The sequence below is a fragment of the Acomys russatus genome, chromosome 19 (assembly GCF_903995435.1).
Source record: "Acomys russatus chromosome 19, mAcoRus1.1, whole genome shotgun sequence".
Taxonomy (NCBI): domain Eukaryota; kingdom Metazoa; phylum Chordata; class Mammalia; order Rodentia; family Muridae; genus Acomys; species Acomys russatus.
The window spans coordinates 40,175,460-40,197,807 of record NC_067155.1 but is presented as its reverse complement, the minus strand read 5'-3'; the positions used below and the strand labels follow the sequence as shown (position 1 = coordinate 40,197,807).

The 22,348-nt window shown below is 51.5% G+C and overlaps 1 protein-coding gene across 2 annotated transcripts in view; it reads right to left on the bottom strand.

The window, feature by feature from the left end:
• The window catches only part of Col26a1 (collagen type XXVI alpha 1 chain), a 129,491-nt gene that overhangs the window by 5,224 nt on the left and 101,919 nt on the right, over positions 1-22,348 (bottom strand). For both annotated transcript variants that reach the window (XM_051161316.1, XM_051161317.1), the window contains exons 4-10: positions 21,404-21,465; positions 12,291-12,447; positions 7,601-7,699; positions 6,863-7,015; positions 4,466-4,549; positions 1,529-1,581; positions 588-623 (exon numbers count right to left, since the gene is read on the bottom strand). In XM_051161316.1, the coding sequence (XP_051017273.1) occupies positions 588-623; positions 1,529-1,581; positions 4,466-4,549; positions 6,863-7,015; positions 7,601-7,699; positions 12,291-12,447; positions 21,404-21,465 (644 nt within the window). The remainder of the gene's footprint in view (positions 1-587; positions 624-1,528; positions 1,582-4,465; positions 4,550-6,862; positions 7,016-7,600; positions 7,700-12,290; positions 12,448-21,403; positions 21,466-22,348) is intronic.

The following is a 22,348-nucleotide window of genomic DNA, read 5'->3' as shown; positions in this document are numbered from 1 at the left end:
AAGTCAATATAATAAGGCATACTCTAGATAGGTTGAAGTGACGTCTACATACGTGAAGAAGGCTACTCATTGTATCAGCACGCAGTAGGTACTCAGCAGGGGTCTGGTCTCCACCTCCTGACCCTGATATGTGGCTTGAACATGAAATATTAGCCTCTTTGGTCTTGGAGACTGGAGCTGAGACCTGTAAATCCTTGTGTCTGAAAAGGGTCATGGAGGCAAGTTGTCTGAGGGTCAGATTCTGGGAGGTCTAGAAGACCAATGGGACCTTCCTAGGTACACAGACTGTGAACCAATGACCCCAGGCCACACAAAATTAATATAAAACTCAAGACCACTTGGTATATTAGCCCAGGTATAAGCCCAACTTGAGGCCATTTCTACTTTTGCCACACTCCCAGGCAGGAATCACATACCTCTTGGTCACCCTTTTCTGTTAGGGCAACTGAGGACGTACTTAGTTCCTGCTCTCTACTACCTCTCCTAGTTATGATAGACAAGCCTATGTTTGGAGATACCATGAGGCAGTGCGCAGATATGGCTCCCAATTTCCCGGTGCCCAGTCCATTGGCTCAGCCCATACTTACAGACGGCTTTGTCACAACCTGTTCATCCACTGGGTCCTGGAAAAATGAAAGGTCAGTATGGCTCTCATGCCTTTGATGCTTTCTGATCCCACCCAGCAGAAGAAGAACCTGGAAGTTCAAACTTGGGACCTGACTGTGTCTGCAGCTCCACCCACAGCAAACGTCTGACACTGAGCACTGGGCAAGCCTTTGGTCCAATCTCTTGTACAATGACAAGCATGGGTGTCATGCAGAGGAGGGAAACAGGTAACTTAGCACTTGGGCAGAAAAAAACCTACATGTAACTGAGGCAGGAAGATGGTATTATATGTGCTAATCCAGAGTTTATATGCGCCCAACCCAGGGCTCTCAGTCATGTGCTTACATATGCAGTTGTCTCCTGACACCCTGTTGCTCACAAAGCACTCCTTAACTTTTCACCAAAGTGGGACCCTAGCTTCTGCCCTCGCACAATGAGCCAGAGGGACCTTCTAAAAATGCAAACAATGACATGATAAATTATTCCCATCTCAAATCATATATATATATATATATATGACACAAACCTTCACATAAGTCTACAGATAAGCCCAAAACATCTCAGCTAGTCTCACATCCCACTCTCCTTTGACTACCAGCCTTGTCCTTAGATCAGAGCATCAGTACCTACATTCCTTGCTCTCTAAACTGATGGGCTACATGCCTGTGGAGGCAGAGCAACCCTAGAGTTTGGTACTGCCCCATCAGGCTTAGGTCCTTGTTTCTTCTCCAATAGGTAATCCCTAAGGAAAGAACAAGGGTTCAAGGGTCATTTGGTGATCTGCTGAGAATATCTATGTGCCTTCCAGTGATATCTAACCTCTCTGGGAGTCAGCTCACCAACAAAATGGGAGTGGTAACAAACTGGGACACTGACACCCAGACTATCCCCTATACTATATGAGAAATGGCAGAGTCCTTACCTTGGATCCAGGTGCTCCTGGAGGTCCTGGGGGGCCATGTGGTCCTGGGGGACCTATGGGTAGAGAAATTGATGAACACTTGCAGCCAGAAAAGCCCACTGCCCCCCCATCAGATATGAACAAGGACATTCCCAGCATCCTGACCCTATCCTGGGTCTTTCACTACTGGTAACAAATAAAAGCTTGGTAAATGGACATCAGGAAAGACTCAAGTTCTCCAGGCCTCCCACCCTCAGATCTCAGAGGCCCATCTCTATTCATACATTTCCTTCCATCCTTAATCCACATGGTAACCCCAATCCTGAGACCTGGAGACTGAACAAAGCACAAACCTAGAATCTCCCAGACCAGTCTGTCTATATCCTGCCAATTAGGAGCCTTTTAACCAGCACCTATGACAACCTCCATCCATTATTCCTTGGTTACCATGACCACCCACCATTTATATCCAAGCCACACACTTAGATGGTCTCTGAAGCCCCTCCCCCACTCTGGATAACCTTAATTGTTAATTGGACTCTAGACTCTAGAGTCATCTGAGAGTAGATGCCCCAATTGAGGGATTCCCCAAATTAGATTGGTGTGTGGGCATGCCTAGGGGGTTGTCTTGATTGATAATTGATGTAGGAGAGCCCAGCCCACAGTGGGCGGCACCATTCCTTAGGCAGGTGGTCCTGGCTGTACAAGCCCAAACCTGTGAGTGAGCCAGCAGGTAGAATTCCTCCGTAGTTTTCAGCTTCAGGTTCCATCCCTGACTTCCCTCAATGGCAGACTATGACCTGTAAGCTGAAATAAACCCTGTCCTCCCTGGGCTGCATTTGGCCACGGTGTTTGTCAAAGCAACAGGCTAGAAACTGCAACACTTTCCAGCCAGGCCCTCCTCACCCTCACCCCACAGATACCCTTCTGGAAAAATCCACTGGTGCTGTTTCTTCCCATCAATTGATGAGCAAACTCTTTTTTTTTTTTCCTGGTTCTCTTAGGCATTACTGGCTAAGAGGAAGCCCAGATCTCCTTTTCCTCCTCCATATCTATCTTTGGTATGGGGCAGCCCCTGCCCATGGTCACCATGAGCTTCATGCCTATTTTCCCCAACAGCTTAGGGGATGGTCAGAGGCTTTCAGCCCATTTCCCTGCACAGACCTGTACTTCCCAAGCCTCAAAGAGCCCTCACTAAAGTGTGGCAGTGTGGCCATTCTCAGGAGTAGACAAACCAGGTCACAGTCTAGTTATAAAACAAACACCGTCCCTGCATCCCAAGCATGTCGGAGATGTGGCATGCCACCTGAAAGAACTCAGTACCCCATGAGTCTTCTGCCTCACCTCTCTCAAATACTACCTTCTGTATGAACCGCCTCTCACCATTGATTTTCCCCATTCTACAGAAGTGTGGGGATGGAACCCAGGTTCTTGTGCATGCTAAGCAGTGACTCTACTGCCAAGCCATATCCGAACCCTTTTCTGGGGGGATCTAGGCAGGTGCTCTACCACCGAGCCACACCCCAGCCCCTCACTGGGGATTCTAGGCAGGTGTTCTATCACTGAGCCACACCCCAGCCCCTCACTGGGGATTCTAGGCAGGTGCTCTACCACTGAGTCACACCCCAGCCCCTCACTGGGGGGATCTAGGCAGGTGCTCTACCACTGAGCCACACCCAGCCCCTTACTGGGGATTCTAGGCAGGTGCTCTACCACTGAGTCATACCCCAACCCCTCACTGGGGGGATTTAGGCAGGTGCTCTACCACTGAGCCACACCCCAGCCCCTCACTGGGGGATTCTAGGCAGGTGCTCTACCACTGAGCCACACCCCAGCCCCTTACTGGGGATTCTAGGCAGGTGCTCTACCACTGAGTCATACCCCAACCCCTCACTGGGGGGATTTAGGCAGGTGCCCTACCACTGAGCCACACCCCAGCCCCTTACTGGGGATTCTAGGCAGGTGCTCTACCACTGAGCCACACCCCAGCCCCTCACTGGGGGGATTTAGGCAGGTGCTCTACCACTGAGCCACACCCCAGCCCCTCACTGGGGGATTCTAGGCAGGTGCTCTACCACTGAGCCACACCCCAGCCCCTTACTGGGGATTCTAGGCAGGTGCTCTACCACTGAGTCATACCCCAATCCCTCACTGGGGGATTCTAGGCAGGTGCTCTACCACTGAGCCACACCCCCAGCCCCTCACTGGGGGACTCTAGGCAGATGTTCTACCATTTAACCAAACTCCCAGCCCTTCATTGAGACATAGCCTCTGCCCTGAGGACAGAGAATGAGGCATCAAAGAGGTGGCCACCTGCATTGCTTGTCTATTCACTTATGAAACCCTTGGGGGCATGGTATATGTGCATCTGTGTATACAGAGGGTCTGTGAGGGTTGGGGATTCCCGGTCTCTCTCTTCCCATAGGGACCTCATCTTTGATTCCCACTGTGCTGTACCCTACTCGAAGGTCCCCAGTTCTTTCTGCTGCCTTAGTCTGTCCCTGGTCTGGGCTTGCATGGACCCTGGAGCACCTTTGGGACTAACACAAAGACAGCCTGGGGCCACTTCATTCGGACATCTGTCCTATTCTAGTAGGCTCCTTCGGGGTTGACGAGTCCAGTTGTCTCAGGGTGGGGTAGGGGTTCACCTCAGGTCCCAGGTCCATCTGGAGACCACACACCTGGACTTTAGCTTCCCAAAGACCTGGGCTCAGGGTTAAGGATAGAGCTCGGTAGGGCATTTAACTGGGTTAGATTCCCAGCATAGCATAAGCTAAGTGTAGTAAGGGCATTTCTGCAATCCCAGCACTTGGGAGCTGGAGGCAAAAGGATCAGAAATCAAAAGTTAATCTTAACTACATAGTGAGTCAGAGGCCAGCCTAGGCTACATGATACCTTGTCTGAAAAAGGACTGTTGTGTTCAAGACAAACCTAAGAAAGACTCTTTAATCCACTTACCAGGGGGCCCGGGGGGACCCCGGGGACCTGGGATGCCTGTCAACACTGTGTCCACAACAGCAGGGTTCAGCTGGGAATCTCCATCTGCAGAGAGAGTGAAGTGATAAGGCAGGATAAAGGTGGCCAGTCTGGAGGCTAAGACTGAGGGGTCCGTGGGCTCCCCAGAGCAGAGTCCAGCACTCTCACCACACATGCAAACAGACACACAACACTTACCACTCAGAAGTCAGAGTAAGGGATGGGGAAGTGGGTCAGTGGTTAAATAAGCTGTCACACAAGCATGAAGATCCAAGTTCGAATCCCCGGCACCCACAAAAAAAAGCTGGGAGTGGTAGTGCTTGTCTGTAATCCCGACACTGGGGCCTAGAAACACCAGGTTTTCTGGCCACACCAATGGGCAAGCTGCAGGTTCAGCAGGGAGACCCTGTCTCAAGTAAGGTGGAGAGCAATGGTGGAAGATGCTCTGTGTTAACCTTTGGCCTTTACACACACTTGCACACACCCACACAAATACATACATTACACACACACAGACACACACACCCATGCATTCATACAAGTGTGACTCCTCTGTTGGGCTCCTCATGGCGTAGGGCAGTGGTTCTCAACTTGTGGGTCACGACCTCTTTGGGCAGCCAAACAAACCTTTCATAGGGGTGGCCTAAGACCACCAGAAAACACAGATATTCACATTACGATTCCTAACAGTGGATTCGTTACAGTTATGAAGTAGCAACGAAAATGATTTTATGGTTGGGGGTCACCACAACATGAGGAGCTGTATTGAAGGGTCGCAGTATTAAGAAGGCTGAGATCCACTTGCTTCAGGGGTATACTTCAGTGGCCATTAATGTCACTGCCCAGTCCCTAGGATCCTTTGCCTTCTCCTTAAAGGGCATTTCTTCAAGGAATCCTAGGCTACAGACAAAGTCAGAACTGGCCTCCTGCCCCACCCAGCACACTCTGAATACACCTAGAATACCATGCTGCTGTGGTGCCAAGCTCACCTTTTACGGCAGGCACTCAATGACCGTCTCCAGAGTGGCTCCCTTAGGGAACCACTGGAGAAACTGGATTTGGGAACACTCATCAGTGTCACATGAGGTCTGTGTTATGTGTATGGTGGGATGAACAGGGGTCTCCCTGACCCTGTTGCCATAGCAGCTAACCCATACTATCTGTCACGTTACCCTCTCCCCATTCTTTTCTTCAAAATTTTATTTTGGGGTGTTGGCAAGATGGCTCAGAGTGTAAGGCACTTCACAACCAAGCCTGATGACCAGAGTTCAATCCCCCGGTCCCACATGGTAGAAAGAGAAAACTGACTCTCACAAGTTGGCCACTGGCCTCTACATGTGAACTATAGCATGCCCTACCAATAAGTAAGTAAGTAAATAACTTTAGTTTACTATTCTTTTTTTTTTTTTGGATATAATTATTTATTTTTGTGGTATTGGAAATTGAATTCCAAGCCTCATGTTCTACCACTGAGCCATGCCCCTAGCCCCTCACTGGGGGATTCTAGACAGGTGCTCTACCACTGAGCCACACCCCCAGCCCCTCACTGAGGGATTCTAGGCAGGTGCTCTACTGCTGGGCCAAGTGCCCCAGCCCCAATTTTTAAAATACAATTTTAATATTTTCCCTTCTGAGTCAGGGTTTCCCTGTGTAACTCAGACAGGCCTTAAGTTTGCTGTGTATTCCAGAATGACTTAAAGCTAGCATTGATTCTACTGCCTTACCTTCCTGAGAGATGGGGTTTAGGATTGTAATACCAAGCCCATCTCCTCCAAGATTTTAAAGTAACCCCAGGGTTAGAGTTAAGGTTAGGACTAGGAGTTACAGCTAAGGAACTTAGCCAAAATTGTTCCCTCTCTCTCTCCCTCATCATGGTCACTTAGTCTCAGAATTCTTGACCTTCATGCTCTGTGTCCCCACATAGTATGTATTTTTTGTGCTCTGCGGCTCACATGAGCTGTACTGTGGTCCCCAAGAGACCAAGTAGGTCAATTTTGTTACTTTTGTGCTCAGGAAACACCTGTGGGGTGTCTTACAGCAAGGGAACGTATGGAAGGAAATGTGACGAGGAGTGATTGATCCTGGTGGAGTAGCCTTGCCAGCTAGTAGAGTTGATTGTGGGTGCAGGTGGGACATGTCAGACCTGGTGAGCTGAGCCACAAGGCCAAGGGCAGGCCTGGAGACAACCGCCACTTTCTCAGGGGACCCTCCTTCAGGACCACGCCTCATCTCCTGGATGATCCCTGGGTATTGGTGGACTCTCAACATGTCTAGGATCCTCTGCGGGGGGGGGGGGGAGAAGCTAGCCCCCCCCAAACAGATAGCTTGGCTCACCTGCCCGCCCCACCCCCCACCCCATCTGGGGGGCCCACCACTCACTCTCCTTGTCTGTAGGTGTTTGTAGGGAATAAAGGACACCTTGAGGGCTGTTTGGCAAGAGGCCAGGGCTGCCTGCTGGGCCAGGAGGGCCTGGTGGACCAGGGCGGCCCATCTCTCCGGGAAGTCCGCGTGGCCCTGGTGGCCCCAAGAGACCTACAATGGAGAGCAAAGGATTTAGGTGGGACTGACAGCTGTGATGTCACAGACAGGGAACCTAAGGCCCCTAAGGGGAGAGGGCTGGACAGGGTCATTTGTCTACTCAGTGATGAGCCTCTGGACCCACAGTCCTCTTGGTAGGTTAATGGGACTTTAAAGCTCCCTCTTTATGGGAGGGGACACAGGGACAGCATGATAGAGTTAGAAGGGGTGAAATCAACCGAGGTTCCTCCCAGAGGTCTTGAGATCATAAGGTGCTTAGCTCTGAAGCAAGGACTGAGGGTAGGTCATCACTGAGCAAGGGATTGGTGAATCTGCAGCATGCAGGGGGTCATGGGATTCCTGGATGGCATTTCAGCTGTTTGGAACAAACCCCCGGGTCTTAGCAGCCCCACCCCACACACCAAAGGTCCCTGTAGGCTCTTGTCCTGCAGCATCCCTGAGATTACGGAGAAGAGAAGGGTGAGAAGTGAGGTAATGAATTTGGGGTAACAAGTAAGATTGGGGTGCATAGCATGCCACTCATGCTCAGGTATAAAGCAAACTCCAGTCTCTTTACTTTAGGGCACAAGAGATCCTTACCTGGAGGTCCCGCTGGGCCCTTCTCTCCTGTCTGGCCCCGGTCACCTTTGGAACCTGGAGGTCCCACAGGCCCAGGTGGTCCCATCTGTCCTGGAGGTCCTGAGGAGAGAATAATGGGAGAACACTGTGGGTTTGGATGCCATGGAGACTCTAGTTATGGTCACATGGGCTGTGTACTTAGATGAGTGGTAGACGGGTACTCTACCACTGAGCCACACCCAGCCCCTCACTGGGATTCTAGGCAGGTGCTCTACCACTGAGCCACACCCCCAGCCCCTCACTGGGGAATTCTAGGCAGGTGCTCTACCACTGAGCCACACCCCAGCCCCTCACTGGGGGATTCTAGGCAGGTGCTCTGCCACTGAGCCACACCTCAGCCCCTCACTGGGGGATTCTAGGCAGGTGCTCTGCCACTGAGCCACACCCCAGCCCCTCACTGGGGGATTCTAGGCAGGTGCTCTACCACTGAGCCACACCCCAGCCCCTCACTGGGGGATTCTAGGCAGGTGCTTTACCACTGAGCCACACCACCAGGCACCCTGATGTACTGGCCATGGAAAATTGACAAGCTGTCTTTCCCTTTCTGTGATCCTAGGAACTGCCTTTAATCTCCCTTTTTACACATGGGTAAACTGAGCAGCAGAGAGGCATGGGCTCCTGTTTCCAGCCATAGAGTCAGGCTCTATGTTTTTATGTTTGTTGCTTATTTGTTTGTATTTTGTTTTTTCACTCTAAATTTTTTTTCTGCCTGCTATCTTCTTGCTTAGGGTCCAGAACTGCACGTCTGGCAGCTGAGTCCAGAAGGATCTGTAGGGCCAGGCTTCTCCCGTTATCCTCTTGAAATGTTCTAGAGGTCTGTGCGCAAGCATGACCCAGGGCCCAGTTATCGGAGGATAAAAAGTTCAAGGCTAGCCTGGGCAACATAGTGGGACCTTGTCTCACAGTCTAGTCAACTGAGTGCCGCATATGTAGCTCAGCATTGAAATTGCGCTTGAAAAATGCCTCTTGCTGGAAAATCTCCGGATCAGGGAAACCCAAAATTAGTGGGGCAGGTCTTCCACCTGCTGGCCATTATTGGAACTTCACTTTCTCTGGTAATGGTCCAGCCAAGAGCATCGTTGAGTTTTGAGACAACCAAGTAGATTTGGGCCTGATGAGATCTTCAGAGAGATGGAATAAAGGCCAAGTGTGTGGCCTAAGAGATGAGTCCTGGGGCTCACTGAGAGAGAAGAAAGAGGGGAGTAGATCATATTCTCAGGACTTCAGGGCAGTTACTTTTCTGAGTAACTTTGCTGTTCACATGCTTTGATAAAAAGTTGGGAATGGCTCTTGTATCCAGGCATAGCTGCCTGCACCTGTCACCCCAGCATGGCTGGAGTGAGCTGGCAGAGACGAGAGGATTGAGGGGACCTCCTGGTCCCCAGCCTGGCTTCAGAGTCAGTGAGAGACCCTGTTATAAGGGAATAAAGTGAAGAGTGATAGAGAAGGACACATGATGTCGTTCTCTGCACCTCGTGTGGGCACACACGCACACACACACACACACACACACACACACTCACACACATACACACTCACACACACACACTCACATACACACACAAATACACACACATACACACACATACACACTCACACACATACACTCACATACACATACACACACATACACACACAAATACACACACATACACACACACACACTCACAGAGAGATGGGGAGGGGGAGGGACAGGGAGAGGGGGAGGTGGGTAAACTTTGAAAACATCTAGAGACTAACACAGTGGAGACAATGACCCTATTTGAAGCATCTCTTATCTCCACATACACCACCACCACCATCACCACCACCACCATCACCACCACCATCACCACCACCACCACCACCACCACCACCATCACCACCACCACCACCACCACCACCACCACCACCACCACCATCACCACCACCACCATCACCACCACCACCACCACCACCACCACCACCACCACCACCACCACCACCATCACCACCACCACCTCCACCACCATCACCACCACCACCATCACCACCACCATCACCACCTCCACCACCATCACCATCACAACCACCACCATCACCACCACCTCCACCATCACCATCACCACCACCACCATCACCACCACCACCACCTCCACCATCACCATCACCACCATCACCACCACCATCACCACCACCACCACCACCACCATCACAACCACCACCATCACCACCACCTCCACCATCACCATCACCACCACCACCATCACCACCACCACCATCACCACCACCATCACCACCACCACCACCACCACCATCACCACCACCACCACCACCACCACCACCATCACCACCACCACCACCTCCACCATCACCATCACCACCACCATCACCACCACCACCACCTCCACCATCACCATCATCACCACCACCATCACCACCACCACCACCACCACCATCACAACCACCACCATCACCACCACCTCCACCATCACCATCACCACCACCACCATCACCATCACCACCACCACCACCATCACCACCACCATCACCACCACCACCACCACCACCACCATCACCACCACCATCACCACCACCACCACCATCACCACCACCACCACCACCACCACCATCACCACCATCACCACCACCACCACAACCACCACCACCACCATCACCACGGTAAACAGCCTGAATTCAGCACTAACCAGCTGTTCTAGTTAGCTTTACCTGTCAATTTGACACAGCCTTGAGTCACCTGACCAGCAAGTCTCCCCTGAAAAACTGCCTGGGGACTAGCCTGGGGCATGTCTGTGGCAGCTCTTGGTGGTTATTTGATGTAGGAGGGCCCTCAAAGCAGAGGGTCCTGGTTCCTCTAAGAAAGCCAGACAAGCATAAACTTGCAAGTGAGTAAGCTAGCAAGCAACATGCCCTCGTGGTTTCTGCCTCAAGTTCCTTCCCTCACTTTCCGCAGTAAAGAACTGACGTATAAGTTGGAGAAAAAAAAAAAAAAAACACCCTAACATTCTCTAAGCTGGCTTTGGTTCAGAGCGCTTCATTGAGCAACAGGAAGGGCACCAGGGCAAGCAGGCATTGACAACTGCAACTGTGTTGGCTACAGTGGTGGCATCATTCTGCAGCCGGGGGTGCAAAGCATGGACCTCCAGGGACAGTCTACAGAAAGGGCATTTTCTTTTTGATCATGATAAGAAGCCAGGGATAGTGACCCAGACCTACAGTTCCAGCACCCAGAAGGCTGGAGCAGAAGGATTAAGAGTTAGACAGCAGGGTTTAAATTGATCTATAGGGATTCATGTGTCTTAGGAACAGCTGAATGTTTCCAGTGTTTTTTATTTGCTTGTTTGGTTGGTTGTTTTGTTTTGTTTTGTTTTTGCCATCCTGGAGGATGACCCAGGTCCTCACATATACTAGGCAGGTGCTCTACCACTGAGCCACACCCCCAGCCCCTCACTGGGGGATTCTAGGCAGGGGCTCTACGACTGAGCCACACCCCCCAGCCCCTCACTGGGGGATTCTAGGCAGGGGCTCTACCACTGAGCCACACCCCAGCCCCTCACTGGGGGATTCTAGGCAGGGGCTCTACCACTGAGCCACACCCCAGCCCCTCACTGGGGGATTCTAGGCAGGGGCTCTACCACTGAGCCACACCCCAGCCCCTCACTGGGGGATTCTAGGCAGGGGCTCTACCACTGAGCCACACCCCAGCCCCTCACTGGGGGATTCTGGGCAGGGGCTCTACCACTAAGCCACACCCCAGCCCCTCACTGGGGGATTCTAGACAGGGGCTCTACCACTGAGCCACACCCCAGCCCCTCACTGGGGGATTCTGGGCAGGGGCTCTACCACTAAGCCACACCCCAGCCCCTCACTGGGGGATTCTAGGCAGGGGCTCTACCACTGAGCCACACCCCAGCCCCTCACTGGGGGATTCTAGGCAGGGGCTCTACCACTGAGCACACCCCAGCCCCTCACTGGGGAATTCTAATCACTGAACCACACCCCAGCCCCTCACTGGGGGATTCTAGGCAGGGGCTCTACCACTGAGCCACACCCCAGCTCCTCACTGGGGGATTCTAGGCAGGGGCTCTACCACTAAGCCACACCCCAGCCCCTCACTGGGGGATTCTAGGCAGGGGCTCTACCACTGAGCCACACCCCAGCCCCCCACTGGGGGATTCTAGGCAGGGGCTCTACCACTGAGCTACACCCCAGCCCCTCACTGGGGGATTCTAGGCAGGTGCTCTATCACTGAGCCACACCCCAGCCCCTCACTGGGGGATTCTAGGCAGGGGCTCTACCACTGAGCCACACCTCCAACCCCTTTTATACTTTGAGACAGCATAGGGATTTGCTAAGTTGCCCAGGCTGCCCTTTAATTCACTGGCTCAGGTGGATCCTAAAGTTATAATGCCCCTGCTTTAGACTCCCAAGTAGCTGGGATCACAGACCTATGCCACCAGTCCTGGCCATATCTATCACCATTTTAAGGAAGAATGTGAAATCCTAATTTTTATGCTCACTTACCCAGTTTTTAGTAATTAGTTCTAGTTTCAACACACCACATGAGCAAATTAAACCCAGGAGGCCAGGGTGTGGTCTACATGTGGAGGCCCTGGGTGCTCTCTCTGCCCTCACCCCCTGGCCAGATTCCTCCCCTGTGGGCCCTGCTCACCAGCTGGCCCTGTGGGTCTCCTCCTCCGGGGCCCTGGATGAGCTATGGGAATGGCATCTGGCAGGAAGTCCTCGTTCCAGGTTGGTGGGGTGCTCTGCGGGGGTGGCAGGTCATTGTCTGGGCCTGAAGGCTGCTCAGCTGCTTCCAGCAGGAGGACCTGGCCAGCCAGGGCAGGGGCAGACAACAGGTTAAAAAGAATGGCGTCTAGACACACAATGAAGGATTTTTCGGTCTTCAAGAAGGGTGTTGTTTGCAGAGATCATTATATTAAGCAAAATAAGACTTAGAAAGACAAGTGTCACATATTTTATCTTATACTCAGGATCTCTCCCCCCCCCACCTCTTCTCTGTTGAGTTGAATACAATTAAAATGACATGAAAAACACAGCACTCACTTTTAGACAACTCGGTAAAAGGAACTGGCTGACGAGATGGCTCAGCAAGCAAAAGTGCTTGCCCCCAAACCTGATGACCTGAGTTCAATCCCTGAGACCCACATGGTGGAAGGAGAGAGCTGACTGCCTATCATCCTCTGACCTTCAAATTTGCACTGTGGCGTGTACATGCCCCCAACCCGACACTCACAAAAAAAAAAAAAAAAAAAAAAAAAAAGTAAATAAAATGTTTTTAAAAATGTAACAAATATTAAAAGATATCTGGACATCATGAGCACACCCATATCCCCAGTATTTGGGAGGTGGTGCCAGGACGATCAAGAGTTTAAGAGTTCGAGGCCAGCCTGGGCTACATGACATATTATATGCGTGTGTGTGTGTTGTTGTTGTTGTTGTCATTGTTTGAACAGAACAAGGACATCAGTATGCAAGGACACATGACCTCTGATGGTCCCTGAGACCCAGTGGTCTCCTGTTTGTGGTGGGTTATGCCTCACAGCAGGGGAGCCATCTGTTGGTACATATGTCACTGTCCTTCCACACCAGAAGATTCCTGACTCTCAGACAGCACATTCCAGACCCTCTAGCTCATCCTATAGCCAGTCGTCGCTATGACTGAGTGACAGCCACACTCCTTCTTCACTGACACAGAGACAGAGAGACTAGGAGGTGTGTACCTGGTCCTCTCTCTCTCTGTGGATTGGTGCCCAAATTCCTTCACTAGGGAATAAAAGTGAATAGATGGATGGGAGGGTGGGGGTTGGATGGATGGATGGATGGATAGGTAGATGGGTGGATGGGTGGACAGATGGATGGATGGGTGGATGGGTGGATGGGTGGGTGGGTAGGTGAATAGATTGGTGTTTATATGGATGGATGGATAGATGGATGGATGGATGGGTGGGTGGGTGGATGGATGGATGCATGGGTGGATGGATGGATGGATGGATGGGTGGATGGATGGATGATGGGTGGGTAGGTGAATAGATTGGTGTTTATATGGATGGATGGATAGATGGATGGATGATGGATGGACGGTTATATGGATGGATAGATGGATGGGTGTTTATGTGGGTGGATGGATATATGGGAGATGAATGAGTAATTGGAAAGTTGCATGTGTGGACATACGAGCACTGGAAAGACAAGTGAGTAGATGGGAAGGCAGCGGGTGGAGATGAGTGGAGGAGTGTGTGGGTGGATAGGAAAGAAGGAAGATATACATGGCCTGTTTTGGTCTGTGGTCCTCGGCACCTCTCCATTAAAACCAAAAGCAGGCAGTGGCTCCTCAGACCGCCGTGTCCCGCCCTCTCCCCTCAATGGAGGCAGGGGTAAGAGATGGCAAATACTGCAAGCCTGTGCCTGGAACACTTTCTCCTGACTCAAGTGTTCAAGTAATGCGTGGAGATGCCATAACAAAACCCGTAGCTTCCTGTGCTGACTTTTTAAGAGTTATTTGTTTTTATTATTTTCTGTACTTGGGTGTTTTGCCTGCATGTAAGCATGCATACCGTGTGTGTGCCTGGTGCCCAGTGACATCAGAACAGAGTATCAGATCCCCCTGGAACTGGAGTTATGGAAGGTTGTGAGCTGGGATCCAAACCTGGGTCCTCAGAAAGAGCATCAAGTGCTCTTAACTGCTGAACTATTTCTCCAGTCCTTTTGCATGCTGATTTAATGATGATGATGATGGTGGTGGTGGTGGTAGTGGTGAGGAGGAGGAGGAGGAGGAGGAGGAGGAGGAGGAGGAGGGAAGTGGTGGTGATGATGGTAATAATAATAATAATAATAATAATAATAATAATAATAATAATAATAATAATAATAATAACAACAATAACAACAACAACAGCCGAAACCCAGTGAGTCCTAGCTGTTCCTTAGACGTCCAGCAGACGGCGCTGTGTGCCTGGACTGGACAGAGGGGTACATCTGAGAACCCTGTTACTCTTACTGATGTTGTCAATCAGAGACCAACAGCTGTCTTCTCTGCACTGGGGCCTGGGCTATCCTGAGGTTTCGTGGGAGGTTGCCTTCCCAGCTCAGCTACGGGGAACTCCTCTCCACCTGGTCAGCTCAGCTACGGGGAACTCCTCTCCACCTGGTACCTGGGCCGCTCTTTTAAGCCATATTCTCTTTGATCCTCGAGCCAGGAAGAGTCTGTGTGACCTCCTCACACATGACCTGAAAACTGGGGGGTCAGCCACTGCTCTTAACCTTGTCTGCGGTCACACAGCGAGCAAATGGTCAGACCAGGATCTCAGCCTCAGTACTCCTGCCCGCCCCCTCCCCAAATCCACATGAGAAAGGGAAGGTTCTGAATCCTGCTGGAGTCTCCGGGCACCCCAGAGCTTTGGCTACTGCTGGGGTGCTGCTATGGGGGGGCCGGTAGAAGCGATGGAATGAATATGTATGTCTGTGGGTGGCATGGAACGGGTGACTCAGAGCAGCGGACACGAGCATGGCGTGCCAGGAACCTCACAGCTGGGAGCCTCTGTCGGGGATGAGGAAAGAAGGCTGGTCCTCACTTTTGCCTGGCTACTGAGAATATAAGGTTGTGTTGCCAATTAAACAGGGACAAGCATAGGGTGCAGGTGACAAGTAGTTGGGGTGCACTATATCCCAGCATCCCCCAGGGCCCTAGAGAGAGTCTCGGGTACATGAAACTGAAATGAGGCCATGTGAGAGGACAAGGATGTATGGGGGCACACAGAGGCAGGATTGGTGGGGACCAGAAAAACCAGCAGGCCAGAGGGACCCGGGGAGAAGTGTCCATCCTGTGCCACTGAGGACTGACCATGGTATTCCTCTTGCTAACTTCTGGGCTTCTTCAAAGGAAGGCTCTTTTCTTTGGCACAAAATGCTTTGTTGATTCCTGGATACCTCCACTTGGCCACCGTGGCCCACAGAGCCATGTAAACCTAGGTAGAGGTGTCCTGGCCTTGGTCAAAATTGAATTTGCCTCAGACTGAGCCTCTGCACTCTTGGCTGGGCATGGCTGACCTCCTGGGGCGTGGTGGTGGTGGTGATGGTGGTGGTGAAAAATTCCATCCGTGCCAAGACTGAGCTTAACGGGGCAGACACGGAACCCAGTCCAAGAAAACCAGAGTATGGGCTGGTGTGGCAGGTTAGGAGGTAAAGGTGTTTGCTGCTAAGGCTGCCGAGCTGAATTTGACCCGCAGGATCCACAGGGTGGAAGGAGAGAAGTTCCTTCTGCAAGCTGCCCTCTGCTTGCACACGCGCACTGTGGCACACGTGCCTGAACTCTGCGAGTACATGTGTGTGCGCGTGCACACACACGCTCAATCAAGAAAAAGAAAAAGTTGAAAAGAAAAAGAAAAGCAGACTACAGATTTTCTGAGATAGTGGCCCGATGATGTCATTACAGCCAGGCCCCCACTTCCCTCTGTCAGGAGACCAGTGAATGCTGTGATTTGTGTAACTTTCACACACGGAAACGTTTTGGGGTTCTGGGGTCCACCCCCAGTTCTTGTGGGTTGTGAAGTGGGGAATGGGAAAAGGAGAGGAAGAAAGACGGACAAGGGGGCGGGTCAACACCCTAATGGCTACCTGCCCCTCAGCTTTCCTTCCTTACCTTGCTCTAGAGCTCTGGTTCTCAACCTTCCCAGTGCTGTGACCCTTTCATACAATTTCTCGTGTTGTGTGACCCCCCCCCCAACCATTGTCATTGTTACTTCATAACTGTAACTTTGCTACTTTTATGAATCGTAATGTAAGCCTCTGTGTTTCCCAATGGTCTCAGGCGACCCCTGTGAAAGGGTCGTTTGACTCCCCTCCCCCCCGCAAAAGGAGACACGGCCCACAGATTGAGAACCATTTCTCTAGAACTTCCAATTGTGTTGTATCTATGTGTGTGGCCCAGAGAGGGGAAGGGGGACCATAATTAGCTGTCAATTATGGCAGTCGCTTTCTGCTTGGTCGGGTGCTCAAATTCCTGGCTGGTGACCTCTGGGTAATCACACAGTCCCAGGGCGGGCCCATGAGACATGGTGGGTCTGTTGGGCACTCTGTCTTACCCTTGCCTTTCCTACATTACTGACACAGTGTGAGGATGGGAGCTGTGGCAGCTGCTTTATAACATGGGGCATCACACAGGAGCTCGGGGGGGGGGAGGGTCGTAATAGTCTGGGTTCTTTGGTCACTGGACAAATGCCAAGACCGCCAATTCTTGGGTTTCCGTTTGAACAAACATACTTAGGGCATGAGCTCCTGCTGGCTGTGCGTCTGTCCCTTGCAACTTGTTGCACCACATGGGTTTCTGAGGAACTAAAAAAGTCTCAGTCTCCCGGCTTCCTCCTTGTGGCTCTCAGGCAGGCTGCTTCATCTGTCATCCCCCCCCCCCCCCCCCCTTTTGGCCTTTGCAGTACCAGGGAGATTGAATCCCAGGCCAGGAAACACATGAGCCCCCAGCCGAAAAAAAAAAACGACAGTGGGATGAGACAGGAGTCCCAGGCTCTCCCTGAGCACTCAGGGGCCTGAGGAGTTGGGCTCTGCCCCAGGGTGGACCCCATGCACCCCAGATTCAAACTACCTCCCTGGGTCTCACTCCCCCAAAACTTCTGCACTTCCCACCCCACCTTTCACGATACCCTGAGGTCCCTCTGCCAGCCTGAGGGACAAATGGCAAACCTTTAGTGGCTGTGGCCTACACTGCTACAACCCTATGTGGCAGGGGTGTCAGGAGTGGGGGAGTTAGGGGAGGAACTGCTCTCAGCCAGAGGGCATGCATGAGAGCCAGGTGTGAGGGAGACAGCTGGCCCCCAAAAGCTGTGACTTTTAACACCCAGAATGCTGAACCAGAGCCAGGTCTGAGCTGTCAGTTTTTCCCCTGTGTCCGACCCTGCCACAGCTTTGGAAAATGCCCATCAGGCCCACCTTCCTCCTCTGCTCTAAACCCTCAGGAGCAGAAGTTTGTCCGAGCCTACTCACCCTTTCCAAGGCTGACCTGGCCCTGGATGGAGAATCCTACCCTCCAACAGCCCCCCCCCCAATCCCCCAAAAGATACTGACTCCAGAAGGAAGAGATAGTTTCTCAACCCTCATCAGTGTGCTGGGCCTAGCCTGGGAGTCCCTGCTGCTCGAATAGGGGTTTGGTTATACGGGAGGCTATGCACGTTGTGAGGACGTGAATAGCCTACGTTTCTGCATAATATCCCTCCCAATCTGTCCCTTAATTTTTTTTTAATTGTGTGTGTGTGTGTGCGCGCGTGCATGCGCACGCATGGTGTGCTGTGGTGCACCTGTGGTCAGAGGACAACACGTGGGAGTTGATTCTTTACCTCTACCAAGTGGATGTCAGGAATTGAACTCGGGTCATCAGGCTGGGCAGCAAGCACCCTTATCCACTGAACCATCTCACTGGCCCATCTATTTTTTTCCTACCTTCCTTTTCTCTCTCTCTCCCTCCTTCCCTCCCTCCCTTCTTACTTCCGTGCAGGAGGAACTGCAGCAGGCAAGTAAGCTTCCTGCAGACATTCTATTGTGCACAACTGCGATGGATGTACCTCTGAGAGGCACAGCCCTTGGGGGTTGTCTCTGCCTTGTTTCTTCCCACTGCTGCGCCTTCTCATGTTTGGCATGGCTTTATTGCTCCTGGGTGTAGTACGGTGTGAACGGGTGCCGGGAGACCCTCACTGCCTCTGGTCTGGTGTGACTGCCTCTTGGGAAACAGCCCCTACCCTACTGGGCAGTTATCCCACAGACCAGGATGAAGATGCATTTTCGGGAAATAGTACTGTTTAGATGAATTAATGGCTTTACAAAACTCCTGATCTGATTTGGATAGCTTAGGATGTTAGGGTGGTTGATAATGACGGTCCAGGGGATGGTTTAGGCTGCTTTGCCAGGAAGATATAACAAAACTCGAGCTAAGAGTAGGGTGTGCCCTCTCCTTGCAGAGCGCTGAGGGCGGGAAATGAGCACAGTGAGCTTGCGTGCGTTACAGGCACAGAGCTGTACTCGTGGAAAAGAAAATAGGCTTGAGATGAGTTAATGATTAAAGAAAACATCCATTCTAAGTTGGGCTGGAATTTCTGGACCTTTTGACCTAAGGATGTGGTCGCAGGTTTTGGGGTGCGCCAGGAGAAGGCAGGGTATGGAACAAAAAAGTAAATGGTCGCACCATGAGTCTAAGAACAGAGAATCGATGATGACCATGCTTAACTAAATAAGGTTTCAAAACATAAGACGTAAGATAAATGATTTGTTTCTTGGTAAATATAAATTGTCGCCAGCTGCGTAGGGAAAATCCAGCTACAACAGACTTGGCTTGCATAAACTGGGTTAATCAATGACAAAAGAATTACTGCCCTGAGGTTAGAGTGAATTTGTAGGGGGAAAAAAAAGACAGACGGGAAATGTTCAGTTAGTTAGGTATGGGATTCAAAAGAAGAACGCATAATCAGTAATCATGTTGTAATTTCCCCCTGTGTAATGATTTTAATCTGTTTTTAAAGAATATATATATATATATATATATATATATATATATATATATATATTTGTGTGTGTGTGTGTGTGTGTGTGTGTGTGTGTGTGTGTGTTTGTGGTTGGTTTTGGAGACTAAGTAACCTGCGTCTATGAGGTGATCCTTACCTAGAGATTTTTGTCTTGGGTGATATAAAAAGGGTAAGAGAGAAAAAAAAAAAAAAACCCAGAGAGAATAAAGAGAGAACTTGATTGTGCTTCAACAATAAGATTGTGTACGCGCTCACTCATGCATGTGTGCATGCACACACACACACACACACACACACACACACACACACACACACACACGTTTTCCCCTTTATCACCGGCCCCAGAGAAATAAGTCTTGCTCCCTCAGAGAAAAAAAAATCTGCTGGATGATCAACAGCTGATTCCACACATCTTCAGTACCTGACCTGTTGAAACTAGCCTTCGACACTTCCTTCCTTCCTAGACAGAATCTTGCTATGTAGCTCAGGCTAGCCTCAGACTCATGATCCTCCCACCCCAGCCTCATGACTACTGGGATGACAGGTAAGGTCAGGAGCATCTTCCAAACTCTTGGTCCCCAAGTATGCTCACCATTCCTATTCCCGTGTGCACACACTTGCGTGGAGGCCAGGGGATGATCTGAGACGTTTCTCAGGCCCTGCCCACCTTGCTGCCCACCTTGCTTTTTGAGACAGAGTCTCTCTCTGGGACCTGGGGCTCACCAAGTAAGCTAGGCTAGCTGGCAAGCCAGCCCTAAGGATCATCACACTGGGATTCTAAGTGTACGCCACTGTGCCTACTTTTTTTTTTTTTTTTTTTTCACATGGGTTCTGGGAACTGAACCCAGGTCCTCATGCTTGCAAGGCTTTACTGACTGAGCCATCTCCTTGGGGCTGGCTCTCTCCTGGCTGGTCCTCCCTCTCTAGCTTCATGGAGAGACTCCTTTTTCTCCAGAGCTCAGGTGTGTCCTGCCTATCCCTGCTGCCTCTGCCTAGACAACTAGGCCCCCGCAGAAGTCCCTATACCACCAGAAGCCTCTGCGGCCTCAGCAGGACCACACCCCCCAGGCTCCTCTTGCTCATCACCCAGCCCTCTTTGGGTGTGGCGGGAACAGAACATGGCCCTACATGAAGCATGCGCTAGGTACCGTTGATCCTGCGCACCCTGCCCCACCCCCTCGCTTTCTGGCTACAGAGGCTCTGTATTGCAGGATGAGCGCACAGCAGGCCGTGGGAGACCAGGATTAATTCTGAAGAAACTTCACCCAATGGGGAACAAGGGCGCTGCTGCGTTTGGAAACTCCCTGGTAGGCAGATTTGAGCATTTGCTCGACAGCGCCCCCAAGAGGAACTACAGAGTAGAGTCTTTTCACCTGGGAAGGACACTTTATTGAGCTGACTGCAGGTTGTGCAGGATGCCCCAGGTCCCCAGTTCTGTGAGCTGTCACTCACGCTGGGGTGGGCTTTGGTGATGCAGCTGTCTTTGAGCTGTTTCTGTTCCTGTAAGTAGCCCTTCACCCATATTCCTGTGAGTAACCCCAATAAAACTCATCATATGACCAAGTTGGATTTTGGTGGTATCTGTACTTTGGTCTGTCCTAGGCTCCCTATCTGGGGTGAGTAGATCTGTGTGTGTTGTGTCTCCCTAGGAAAAGTCTTGTCACACGACATGCCCCCTGGTGGACACAGTGTGTGACCCCAAGGCCTGTGCAGGTACCTGGCCCTTGAACACACCTCTCCTATGCACAGGGTTCCCTGTTCCCTCCTGGCACAGGGTGGGCCTCAAGCCACCAGCCCTTCTGTCCCTGGGGGCACCCATTGAGGACTTGTCCCTCCATCTGGCAGTCTCTCCCCCCTGTCTTTTCCCAGTCCCAGGTCCCAGTCCCAAGTAGGTCCTTAGCTGGGAGAAGTAATGGGAACTGGGGAGGGGGCGCATCACAGCTTTGGAGGGACAGCATCTGACTTCACTTGCCCAGACTCCCAGCATGCCTTGGGAACACAGTGCCCCAGACTGGTCACTCCGTGAGAAAGTAATCTTTCTTTTCCTATCTCAGGGGGCTGGTCCAAGTGAGGCCACCCAGGGCCACCCAACCTCACTCGTTCTCAGTGTCTGAGACCAGGTTGCTCAGGCTAGCCCGGCTCCTTGGAAAGAGACTTTCTCTAGCCACATCCAGCGTGTGTCTCGTGTCCCTCCATCCCCACTCGCTGTCATCTTCCCATGTCACTCAGCCCATCTAACCTTGGCCTCCAGCGTGGTCAGCCGCTCACTCATGTCGCTAAGTCGGGTACAGTTCATACATTCTGAAAAAGAGAGAGAGAGAGAGAGAGAGAGAGGGTCAAAGTGAAGATACAGTATAGATCCCCCAGGAGAGGGAAGTCTGGTAACCACATAGCCTCTAGTGACAGCCACATAAGAATTTCTAATGATTTTTGCCTGGAAAACTCCTATCCATCCGTCAGGGCCTTATCCTTGAGGCCCACTGTCTTCCTTGTAACCTGCTGTGCTTGAGCCAGCCTGGGTAGGAGACAGCCAAGGAGGACATGCAAAGGTTATGGCATCTAGTGAGAGGTCTAAAGGCTGCATGGTGGTTGGTACTTGCTGAGACCCACAGAGGGGCCAAGGCAGGAAGTAGCATTACTATGCAGCCAGCCCATTAGGGGACTAGGGGAGGTGGGTTTGGCAGTCTCCAGAGGCCTGTGGGTAGCCCTAGAGGGCTTCGGGAAAGTGGAGGTTAGGTTTGCAGGTTTTAGGGCTCCTTCTGAGGACTTGGCTAGGGTTCATCTCATAGGGTACTTGCCTAGCATGCACGAAGCCCTGGCTTCCACCCTCAGCACTGCAAAAGCCAGGTGTGGTGTAGGCCTGGGATCTCAGCGTAAGAGGTGGAGGCAGGGGGTGCACCCAGGATCACCCCAGCTATGTATCGAGTTCAAGGCCAGCCTGGGATACATAAGGTCCTCTCTAACAACACACAAACAACAAAACTCCCAGAAATCCCTCTGGTCTGTGTATGGTGGCTCATACCTATGAGTCTAGTAATTGAAAAGCTGGGCAGGAGAATACCAAGAATTTCAGGCTAGCCTGGACTACAGAACTACTTCCAGACTAGATTGGGCTACACAGCTAGAGACTCTCTCTCTCTCTCTCTCTCTCTCTCTCTCTCTCTCTCTCTCTCTCTCTCTCTCT